The 11,762-nt window shown below is 58.3% G+C and overlaps 3 protein-coding genes across 3 annotated transcripts; 1 reads left to right on the forward strand and 2 right to left on the reverse strand.

The window, feature by feature from the left end:
- Nucleotides 1-572: 572 nt before the first annotated feature.
- Nucleotides 573-4,534, reverse strand: MAN2C1 (Alpha-mannosidase 2C1; the record flags this gene model as incomplete). The annotated part of the gene is made up of 3 exons (XM_028634722.1): nucleotides 573-1,925; nucleotides 1,980-4,044; nucleotides 4,530-4,534. The coding sequence occupies 3 exons, from the start codon at nucleotides 4,532-4,534 to the stop codon at nucleotides 573-575; spliced, it is 3,423 nt and encodes a 1,140-aa protein (XP_028492571.1).
- A 1,337-nt stretch (nucleotides 4,535-5,871) lies between these two features.
- On the reverse strand, nucleotides 5,872-6,915 carry D7B24_000467 (uncharacterized protein; the record flags this gene model as incomplete). The annotated part of the gene is made up of 1 exon (XM_028634723.1): nucleotides 5,872-6,915. The coding sequence occupies one exon, from the start codon at nucleotides 6,913-6,915 to the stop codon at nucleotides 5,872-5,874; it is 1,044 nt and encodes a 347-aa protein (XP_028492572.1).
- A 1,909-nt stretch (nucleotides 6,916-8,824) lies between these two features.
- On the forward strand, nucleotides 8,825-11,734 carry D7B24_000468 (uncharacterized protein; the record flags this gene model as incomplete). The annotated part of the gene is made up of 1 exon (XM_028634724.1): nucleotides 8,825-11,734. The coding sequence occupies one exon, from the start codon at nucleotides 8,825-8,827 to the stop codon at nucleotides 11,732-11,734; it is 2,910 nt and encodes a 969-aa protein (XP_028492573.1).
- Between the last annotated feature and the right edge of the window lie 28 nt (nucleotides 11,735-11,762).

The following is an 11,762-nucleotide window of genomic DNA, read 5'->3' on the forward strand; positions in this document are numbered from 1 at the left end:
CTCTCTCTCTCTCTCTCTCTCTCTCTCTCTCTCTCTCTCTCTCTCTCTCTCTCTCCCCGTCTCTCTTCACATTGCCGTCTGTAGCCTTTTTGTCTGTAGTGTTGGGGATGGATGACCTCCCCAGTTAGGCACACACACTCCGGAAACCCCCACTGTAACACCATCGTGTCATCGCTGGCCCTTACCATCTAGGTATAGGCTGATGAACGCACACTCCGACCGAGCAGCGTAGAAGTACCCCGGTTGCTGACGATCAAGAAGAAAATCCCATGTTCGTCGTCACGTCACGAGATATGAAGCACTTTTGCGAAAATCTAAACAAAGGAATCTCTTCAGGTTCATTCTGGGTTCCGTTTCCCCTCATACTCATACATTAGGCTTTGCTTTGCGTTCGCATCGTGATAGTCCTCCAAACCAACGGGCAGCTCGGGCAGAGTACGAGGGAACCAAGGTAGCGAGGCAATGTTTTCGTGACCGTAGTTCATAGGTGTCCATCCCGGCGTACCCACTCACCCGATATAACTCACACCTCCAGCAGTATCAGGCTCATCGCAGCCACACATGTCATCCTCCTAGAACTGGAGACGGAACGAAGCCACCTCAAACGACCGCAGCTCAATGTCAATCTCCGAGTTGTCGCGCACCTCGAGCTCCTCCAAGTCGTCCTCCAGCAGGTTGCACTTGAAGGCACGCTTGATGTCCCAGCTCGATTTGATGGTACCGCGGCCGCGTCCGCCCATCGAGTCGTAGACGCGCAGCACGACGCTCTGGCCCTTGCGCTTCTGTAGGTGGCCGCCGACATCCTGGTCGCCGTGGGCCAGGTCCTCATCGTCCTCGCCACGCTTGACCGTGTCGAGCACGAGGCTTGCATCGCCCGACAGCTTGATGGGGCTCGACGTCATCGCAGCTGTGACGGCGGGAGCGGACACCACAGCCAGTCTGTTGTTGAAGGCGTGGGCGGCCCGGATGGTCGTGGGCCCAAGCTCGCCCTCGTGCGGCAGCAGCGCCCAGCGAATGGTGTGCTTGCCCATATCGGCATGCTCATCGGGGGCCTTGGCCGAGCGAAGGAGGGACAGGCGCATGGTGCTACCGCAGGTGGCGAAGCCGTATTTGCTGTCGTTGATTACAGAAACGCCATAGCCGTACTCCGAGAGGTCGGCAAAACGATGGCAGCAGACTTCAAATTTGGCCATGTCCCAGCTGGTGTTGTAGTGCGTCGGGCGCTTCACGATACCGTACGCTGTTTCGTAGGATGCCTCCGTGTTGCGAACGTTCACGGGGAACTCGACCTTGAGGAACTTCATAGTCTCATGCCAGTCGACCTCGGCCTGGAACTCAATCGCCGACGGCACACCCTTGAGTGCGGCAGAAAGGAAGATGGTCGACTTGAGGGAGCTGTTCTCACTGATTTTCGTCGTCGTCGTGAGACCGACACGATGGGCCTTTTGTTCTGTGATGCTCGTCTCACCGCAGGGCAGCTCCTGGCGCGTGTCGAGGTGGAAAACCTCGACATCCCAAGCCTGCCAGTACAGAGGCTTGTCATCGAAAATGACATACTGGTTGGCCTTGCCGCCCTTCTCGACGACCTCGCGCTTGGCGACACGGTCGTAGATGGAGACGATACAGCCATGCTCGACTTGGATGCGGAGGTGGTCATTTTGCAGAACAAAAACATCCTTGTCAACCTGCTCAATCGTGACTGCCGGTTCCTCACCGCTCTTGAAGGCACGAAGTGCGAGCATCTGGCCATCGCCACAGGCGACGCCAACCTCTGTCTCTGATATCTCAACGAGCTCCTTGCGGTGCCAGGGCAGCGTGTTGATGGCGACCGACTGTGCGAGGGGCGCCTTGGCATCGGAAACGCCCAGGACCTTGTGCACATCCTTGAGCAACTGCTCGTTGAGTTCAAAGACACGCGCGTACATCTGAGGCTTGCTGTGAGAACAAGAAACAACCCGTGGTGGACGGAGAGAACATACCTTGTCGGAGTCATCGTAGCACATCTCAATTGAGCTGCCGGGAAGACAGTCGTGGAACTGACAGAGCAGAATGGCCTCCCACATCTCATCAATGGCAGCCTTGGGATACTTGTATGAGCTGTCCTTCAGGGATGCTATGGTGGCGAGCCACTCAATATTGCGCATGATGACTTCAGACTTGCGGTTCTTCGCCTTGTTGTTGGCCTGTGTGGTATAGGTACCGCGGTGGAGTTCAAAGTACAGTTCTCCGTACCATGTGACGAACGAGGTGGCCTTCTTCTGCAGCTTGTCGAAGAAGTCCTCGACGCTGTTGCCCATGTGCACCCTAGGCAGCATGCCAACCTGGTCAGCCATGCCGCGGCAGCGACGAAGCTTCTCGAGTTGGGTCCAGGTCGGGCCACCACCGCCGTCTCCCTTGCCAAAGACGAGCAGCGAGGTGTGGTCCTGGTCCATGGACTTGTGCTGCGAGACACTGCGCTTCACGTCGCCCAAGTGCGCCTCGGCGGTGTATGTCTCGGCCGGAGGCATGTGGCAGATGACTTGGCTCCCATCCAGGGCGACCCAGTTGAAGGTTGTGTGCGGGAACTTGTTGATGTTGTTCCAGCTCAGTTTCTGGGTCAGGAAGCGCTCCATGCCGGCGAGCCGGCAGAGTTGGGGAAGCTGTGCCGAGTAGCCAAAGGTGTCGGGGAGCCAGAACGTCTGGCAGCGCTCCCCAAAGTTGTTCTCGAAGAAGCGTTGGCCGTAGAGGAACTGGCGAACGAGAGATTCTCCGCTGGGCATGTTGGTATCGTGCTCGACCCAGCTGCCGCCGATGGGCTGGAACTGGCCGGATTTGACCTTGCTCTTGACACGGTCCCAGGCGTAGGGGTAGAGGGTCTTGAGCCACTTGTACTGCTGAGCCTGGGAGCAGGCAAAGTTCAGCTCGGGATACTGGTCCATGAGCGTGCACTGGTTGGACCAGGAGCGGGCGACCTTGCGCTTGGTCTCGTCCCAGGGCCAGAGCCAGCAGCTGTCAATGTGGCAGTGACCGATGCCGTAGACCTGGATGTCCTTGTCGGAGCTGTAGACCTCGTGCGAGTCGACCTTGTCGCCGAGGTACTGGCGCGCAATCGCACGGCACTTTTTGAGCGTGTCCCTGTTCTTCGGGCCCTTGTCAAAGGTGTCTATGATGGCATTGGCAACGTTGAGTGCCCTGTGCTGTTCCCAGCTCTCTTCGGGAAACTCGCGGGCTGCATCGCCAATGATCCAGATGTCAATGTGCAGCATACGAGCGTCGAGGTTGACGGCGACAATCTCGGCTTTCTTCAAGACAAACTGCTTGTCAGGGTTGGGAGGCTGAATGGTGTCGCCGCGGGGGTTGCCAAACATGCCATTGCAGGCCATCTCGACGTAGATTATATGTTCCTTGCCGTCGCGGAAGGCATCGGGAATGATCCACTCGATACGCTCGCCATCACCCGTCAGGCCTTGCTGGATGTTGCCATCCTTGTCGTACACGGCGCCCTCGTTGGACCCATCCCAGTGCAGCTCAAGCCGCTCCTTGTCCAGCATGTCCTCGGGCACGGTGAGCTGGACCTTGAACCAGTGTGTCGACCACGAAGGCCCGAACGACTCGCCGACTTTGGTCTTGGTGAACTTGTTCTTGACAGCGTCCCGCCAAGGGGTGCGCTCGAGGTCGGGGGCGGCCCATGTCGAGAGCTTGACGCTGGGCTCACCAGAGGCGACGGCCTCGTTCATGAGTGACAAGAGGTTCTGCTTCTCATACTGACCGGTGGAGTAGAAGACCTTAATTCTGTCCTTGTAGATCTTGGATATGTGCTGGCCGACGGGGCGCTGGGCGAGGGTGGGGTAAGAGCTCTTGCTCTTGACCTGACGTCCGCCACCCATAGTGATGTGATCAGATTCGGGGGGTGCGGAGCGATTATTGATGTTTCGATGACGATGAAGAGCAGCGACGGATAGGCTGCCAATGGTTGGCAACGAGGCGGCAGAGGTAGTGTTGTTATCGTTGGACGGGGTTGTGCTTTGCGAGGCCAGACCTGTGGTCTCGTCGGGGACTTTGGCGCTGTAAAACAGAAGACAAGCGTCAGTTCGGAAACTCCCGATAAGTAGTCTGGCAGGAAGCGATCGGAGATGGATGGAGAACGAAGGGTTGCGGAGATAGATAGGTTCAGGGTCAAGTCAAGTGAGCCGACGAAGACAAAGCCACCCGATCAGACTCGAAGCTCTAAACGGCAACGGCCCACTCCACCACCGCTTCAGAGCTCCTGAGCTCCTGAGGGGCCTCGTCCACGCCCCTGCGTCACCTGTGCTGATCAGAGCAGTATCACTACCCCTCACCCCGTCGCCAGAGCGCTAAACGACAAGGTACAGGTACGGCTCTTGGGCGGAGAAGGGAGGATTGTAGAGGGGCGGTGGGGCTAGGGGGGCTCAGAGTGCGGGGGAGACGTGGTTGGTGTGGAGACGCTCGCATCCTCGGAGACAGCGGCAGCTTCGTGATGCTCCGCCGAGTGTGTTGGCATGGCAGATGGGCAAAGGCGAACAACATACCTCATGATGAACTGCTTTTGACGATATCTCCAAGAATGCGCCGGAATGCGCCGGAATGCGCCAGCATGCGCCTGTCTTGTTTGGTGTTGAATGGAAACCTGACAAGAATCCCAGCCTTGTCGCCGGCCGTGGAAGAAGCGGTGACCAGGCGGGGATCTAAATGTAGTAGGTTGGGCGAACGATGATCAGCCCAGCAGAGTTGGCTCTTGTTCAAAAAGGCCTGGCCTCCACCACTGGATCCCTGAAAGAGGGTGTTTGACTTTGAAGCACAGGATGTAAGGAAATGATGGTCTTGGCCGATAAAGACGCCCACCGGATGGGGGATGATTCCAAAGAACAGTGGTGCGATGGTAACGGGTTGGATGGGCGAGGAGAGGAAATCAAAGAGGGCTCTTTGGGGGTATTTCAAAGGTTGAGAGATGCTTATGAGGGAGAAAGAAATGCTGAGCCGTCAGCATCGACCAGTAGCTGAAGAAGACATGTCAATGATACCGCACCAAGGCAGGAGAAAGCCAGAGGCATACTTGAGCCTGCCATTCGGCTGAAGCTCCGCTGCAGCTGCTTCACAAGTCCTCGTACATAGGACGCATCTTCTTCGCCGAGCTCGACGACCGACGTGATGCCCAGGGGGCTCGATCGTTTGGTACTATCGAGTTTATTGATCATAAAGTTCACTCACTGATTGCTTGCTCAAAGCCGACTCTTCACCTGAGGCAGTTCACAAGAAAATTGCGAAGTTAAGCGCATCCAGCGACAGACAACAAAAGGTGTGGATCCAGCAAGGAACGAACATATGCAAGCTAGAGCAAGCGGATGATTGATGGGATGGTGCCATTTTGCGTGTAAGTACAGCTCGATGTGCTGTGGAAGGCAGGCGCCACGTCCGGCTGCTCCCGGCATCTGATCTCCTGCATGCGAATCGCTCTCTCTCTCTCTTCACCGATGTGTACTGCTGCTCCGGCTCACTGACGCCTCTCGCCTAGCCATGCCATACATAGGTACCTTGGGGTTGAGCTGCACCTTCCGTGGCAGCATCGACAAGGCATGTATCGTCACGAAGCTCTGACTTTGGTAGCTAGTCCAGGGCAGGCCAAGATGGTCGCCTGGGAAAGAGTAATTCGATCACGATTGGCCCGCCATAGAAGATGCCGAAGAATGGCGAAGACCACAAGTCAAGCCGGGCAACGGAGTATCAAACAGGAAAAGGGGTATGTTCATTCACTTCCATTAACACCGTAATCAATCATGACCAGTCATCCTCAAAACCAAACCCATGCGCCGTTGATGCTCCGTTGCCCTTTCTCCTCAGTGTTAAGGACATCATCCTGTGTGTACCGTTCTATCAAGAAGATGAGCTGCTCCTCCCGTTGGTGCCGCTGCCACCTCCCGTCGCGGCTGTCGTGTCATGCTGCACATCCTGCGATCCCGACCCCTGGCCCGAGCCATCGATCACATCATCGTTCTCGAGCAGCTCCTCGTCTTCGTCATCGTCGTCGTAGTCCAGCTCCTCGTCGTCCTCTTCGATTTCTTCGAACGAGGGCGCACTACGACGCACTCTGTCGTCGGCGTCACCGTCGCTGTCGCTGTCGCTGTCACTCATGTCAAACGACATGAGGCCGAGCATGGGCACATCGACCTTTCGATACTGGCTCCTGATCAGCCGGTCCGCCGTCTCGAAGAGCTTCGCATCTTGATCGGAGGCCAACTCGCGATCTATGGAGAAGGAAGCCTCCTCCTGATCGACCAGATCGTCCCGCGACTGTTCCTGGGGTGCCACGACATTTTCCGGCACCTGCGTCACCCAGCGCCGGACATGCTCGCCCTTTGTAACACGAGACCGTGATTCGCGGGCGCGGAGACCGGCACGGAAGGAGCGCTTCTGACGGCGGCGCCGTCGCTGGATGCGGTCTCGGACGTACCACGCGACAACCAGCATCGCGGCCTGCATGGTGTCCTGACACTTTTGGCGGTGCATATTGGCCCATGCTTGACACCGCTGCTGCTGTGCGTTCGAGATGGCCTGGCACCTCTGCTGGTAGTATGCTGCGATGCGCGAGACCATGTCGATGTAGCGAGGATCCATAGGTTGGCCGGAGACCGGGTTCAGCAGGTGCGCGGTGGCGGCGCCGGCAGTCGGCTTTGTGCTGCCGTGCTGGGATGCCATCGTCGAAGGCGGCGTCTCCGTCCTCGCTGGTGTGGGGATGGAACATGTTCTCGGGGCAGCCGTCTTGGCACCGTTGAGGAGTGCCTGGATCTCCGGCTGTGCCTTCCGTTTGAGATGCGCGTTTGAGAATGTGATGTGTGGTTGCTGAAAGGAAGTCTGCTCAGGGGGTGGGGTGACGGGAATCAGGGGGTTGCTCTGTACGGGTCTACGAGCCGCCATCATGTTGTGTGTAATTCAGTGGGTGGGTGGCCTTCTTGGACTGACACCTCGATGTTCAGAACTGCCAAGGATGGCGGGTACGAAATCTTTGCGTTCGTACGGACTCTGTGACTTCGGGCACTATGTTCCGTTGCGTTGCTTTTTGCTGTTTCTACTGCAGTGATGTAGGCTGCAGTACTGTAGTCGTGTGGTGTGTTGCAGTGTTGCGTTGCGGTACGTTGGGCTGCGGGGCGGAGGGGAAGCAGCAGCAGCAGCTGGAGACGAAGATGTCGCGAGCTATGTCTTTTGTAAACGGGAAAGGGAGAGAGAGACGGCGGGCCCAGGGGCAGCGGCCGACAGACGCAGCACGTAGCCAACGGACGATTTGAAATGGAAAGGGTGACATGGTGGTGACAGGCGGGTAAGCATCCCGTACGTTTCCCTGGGGGCTCTGGGGCCAAGGGTCGATGAGGGTCTGGCGATTCGGGTGCGGAGCGACGACGGAATCGTTGCAGAATGGGCTGACGCGAGCGCAGAATCGGCCGATGCCGAGGGCCACTACGTGCCACTCTTCGCTCACTCTGACCTCTTCAAGCCCGCAGAGCCCGCCCTTTTCGCCCAAGGCGTCCGCATTCTCTGCTGATACCAGTTGCCACCGTGTTGCCCCCTGTTGTCTGCGATCTGGCCAGCTGGCAGTCCAGTCCGTTGTTGTCGGCGGTCCATCGTCAAAGTGGTCACACTCGAGGGGAGATCCTGGGTTTGTGGGCAGCTGCACTAACGGATGGAACGACGGCAATGGTCTCGCATTTGGGATGGTATTGACGGCATGAGGAGAGCCTTGTACGACACGTATTATAGTTTGAAGATGCAGGTGATGTCGGAACACAGCAGCTGGTGCATGAACAGGCGAACGTTGTTTGTTGGGTCCATGATGCAGGATTCTTTCTCGGGATTCTTTCTGTGGTGTAGAGAGGAGAGAGAAAGAAAAAGAGAGAGAGGGCAAGCCAACACCCGGCTGGCAGGCTGGCAGCATTCGGTGGTCTGTCTGCTCGATGTCGCCAACCGCGCACCACTCTCGCACTTCTGGGATTCGAACCATCATGTTTGACGCGTCTTGGCTCGCCGATCGATCGTGAACAGATCATGATGATCTTCAGCTGACAGCTGACGGCGAAGCAACGTCGTACACGGAAACAGGACGAGAACTTGTCGGGCCATCAGCTTATCAGCTTGCCTGCCGGGGGCGTCCCCTCGCACTGACAAGCTTTGCATCTTCCGCCGGCATCATCTGGTTTCCGAAACGGTCTTTTTGCTTTCTGCTGCCATTGGGAACAACGGCCTTTCGTCATGGGCGCATGACTGCTCGTTCCCATCTCGTGGTCCTGAGTCGATCATGAGGAAAGATGCAGGGGCCTCGGAACCTACAGGGCCGTTCCGGGCTCCTCCGTTGCTGGGTGCCTGATAGGGTTGTCCACGCACTGTCCTGGTGCACCGTGTGGTCTGCAGTAGAGAGCAGCCAGAAGATGGTGGAGTGCACAAAACCCGGGGGCTCAGTGGCCATAAATACAGTGTCCTAGTCTTCGAGCACAGTACATTACTCATCTGGCTCACGATCTCAACATGCAACAGGCCCCTGTTCGTCTCTATCAATAGTAGATGAGTTTGCATCAACTTGCATTTCCATCTCTTCGCTGACGAGCCGAAGCACGCGCCAACAGCGTGGAACACACCACCCCATCGACCATATACCTTTCCTTCCAATTCATGCCATTCATGGTGTCTCTTCATGTTGGCTCGACCTCTCACCACCCTCACCCAGTGTGATGCATTGGTGCCCCTTTTCAGCCCGAGACTGCTCTCCACATCGCTCCGCCATGGCCGCTGTGCACCGGCACATACCATGGGCCGGCGCGTGTCTGGTTGGCACCTTCAGATGACGACACGGGGAAAGAAGACCAAGACGACCGTGAGACTCGAAGACCTTCCGCAAGGCGTCATCTCGTTCGAGCCCCCACCATTGGTTTCCACTCATGGGCCAGCACAACAGCAGGCTGCTGCTGAAGCAGCCCCTGACAGTGACGATGGCCCGGCCTATCCCACCGTTTTGCTACAAGCGCGGCGCAACATGCAAAAGTTTGACAACTGCGTCCTGCTGACGCGGGTTGGCGGCTTCTACGAGCTCTACTTTGAGCACGCTGACGAGTACGGGCCCCTCCTCAACCTCAAGGTGGCCCAGAAGAAGACGACGGCCGGCCCCGTGTCCATGGCCGGCTTCCCCTTCTTCCAGCTGGAACGCTTCCTCAAGATTCTCGTCCAGGACCTGAATCGCTACGTCGCCGTGGCCGAGGAGTTTCCGAAGAATGCAGCGGATAAGATCAAGTCTGGTGGCCTGATGCATGACCGGCGCGTGGCCCGCATCATTACACCCGGCACGCTAATCGACGAGAACTTCATGGACCCATATGTCAACAATTATGTGCTTGCCATACATGCGCCTTCGCCTTCTGGCACTGCGACTGTTCAAACGAGCAGCGTTGCCGCTGGACGTGATGCCCTTGGTGCTAGCCCGCCGTCGACTTGTCTGGGACTCGCGTGGCTGGATTTGTCCACCGGCCAGTTCTTCACCGAAGCGGCCAATGTGTCGGCTCTTCCATCTGTTCTTTCACGCATATCACCAAAAGAAGTGGTTCTCGACCAAGCACTCCAGTCATCCAAAGACCATGATGTTGTCTCCATCCTCGCCGAAGATCGGCATCTGATCACCTATCATCCGCCAGGGGAGGCGACAGGCCTCGCTGACTGGGCGCCCATGCTCGAGTCGGAGGTGCCAGAAGACAGGAGAGCTGCCTTCACGAGCGAGGAAGTCGCAGCGGGCAGCCTTTTGCTTCATTACGTCGGCGAGCGCCTTCAGGGACTGAGTCTGAAGTTACAGCCACCGGTGCGCCATGGGACGATGAGTGTCATGAGCATTGACAAGAACACAATGCGCGCCCTCGAGATCAAACAGACCATCCGGGATGGGTATTTCCGCGGTAGCCTCCTCCATGCCATCAGGCGCACCGTTACGAAAAGTGGTGCTCGACTACTGAATGAGTGGCTCAGCGCGCCGTCCACCTCATTAGAAGTCATCGAGGCGAGGCTGGATCTCGTCACATGTTTCATAGAGAAAGCGGACCTTCGTGATACCGTCATCCTCTTGCTTCGCCGCAGTCATGACTCTCAACGTTTGGTCCAGAAATTTGCCCTCGGGCGGGGTGACCCAGATGACCTGCTCGCCCTGGGAAGCACTGTGCAAGCATGCAACGATATCGCGACGAGGCTCAGCAAGGCAGCAAAGACGGGCGCTACTGCCAGCTGTCTGGCCGCCGTCATCGCCCGTCTAGACCTCAAGAAACCCACAGAGCTTGCGCGCCGCATTCAGGAGGCTATCGATGAAGAAGGCATCGTTCACCAGCACGAGATCGAGGATGGCGAAGCTGGTCATATGATGGCCCTTGCTCAGGAGATTGTTCACGCTGAAGGGTCCCAAGACGATGCAGCAGCCGTCATACCCAAAACTACGGCCAAAAAGCCTGGCAAAGCACGCCCGACATCGGTTCGCGAGTACTATGCCGACGATAACGAAGCCTGGGTCATGAAACCGTCGGCAAGCCCCCGGCTCGAGCGTCTCCATGCCGAGCTCACCAGTCTCCACGCAGCCAAGGACACTCTATTGGAGAGCCTCCGGGAGCAGCACGCTGCCCCAAGCCTTACCCTCCGCTGGACGCCTGGACTCGGTCACATCTGCCACGTCAAAGGAAAAGATGCCCGAGCCCTTGCCGAAGACTCGACGGCCAGGCCCATCAGCGCCAGCCGCTCGACGCGGTCATTCCACCTCCCCGAGTGGACAACGCTGGGCCAGCGCCTCGACTCTGCGAGACTTGCCATCCGTTCCGAAGAGCAGCGTGTTTTCCAAGCCCTCCGCGAGCGTGTCATCCTCAATCTCGTCAAGCTCCGCCGCAACGCCGCGGTCCTCGACGAGCTGGACATTGCCACATCCCTCGCCCTGCTCGCACGCGACCAAGGCCTCACCCGGCCCCGCCTCAATCACTCCACGACGACGACGATCCTCGGGGGCCGCCACCCCACCGTCGAGGGCGGCCTCACCGAGCGCGGCCGCTCCTTCGTCCGCAACGATTGCCTCCTCGGCCCCGCGCCCGCCCACGCACCGCTCTGGCTCATCACGGGGCCCAACATGGCCGGCAAGAGCACCTTTCTCCGCCAGAACGCCCTCATCACCGTCCTCGCCCAGACCGGCTGCTACGTGCCCGCCGCGCACGCCGAGCTCGGCCTCGTCGACGCCCTCTTCAGCCGCGTCGGCTCCGCCGACAACCTCTACCGCGACCAGAGCACCTTCATGGTCGAGATGCTCGAGACGGCGCACATTCTGCGCGCCGCGACGCCGAGGTCCCTCGTCATCATGGACGAGATTGGCCGCGGCACGACGCCCGAGGATGGAGCCGCCGTGGCGTTTGCGAGCCTGCATCACCTCGTCACGGTGAACCGGTGCCGCGCGCTGTTCGCGACGCACTTTCACGCCGTGGCGGACCTTGCGGCGGCGCAGGGCCTCTGTGGTAGGGGAGAGGGGGATGGGCGCGACGCAGGTCGTGTGGAGACGTACTGCACTGACGTCGAGGAGGATGAGTCGGGGGGGTTCGTCTACGTGCACAAGCTACGGAAGGGGGTGAACCGGCAGAGCCATGCGCTCAAGGTTGCACGGCTTGCTGGGCTGCCCGCATCAGCGATCCAAGTCGCGGGTGACGTCTTGGGTGAGGTATCGGGCGACAGAACTACGAAGTTGTAATAACAGAATACTGCGGTACAGGACATGA

Source organism: Verticillium nonalfalfae, assembly GCF_003724135.2.
Source record: "Verticillium nonalfalfae strain VnAa140/NRRL 66861 chromosome Unknown scaffold_105, whole genome shotgun sequence".
NCBI classification, from domain to species: Eukaryota; Fungi; Ascomycota; class Sordariomycetes; order Glomerellales; family Plectosphaerellaceae; genus Verticillium; species Verticillium nonalfalfae.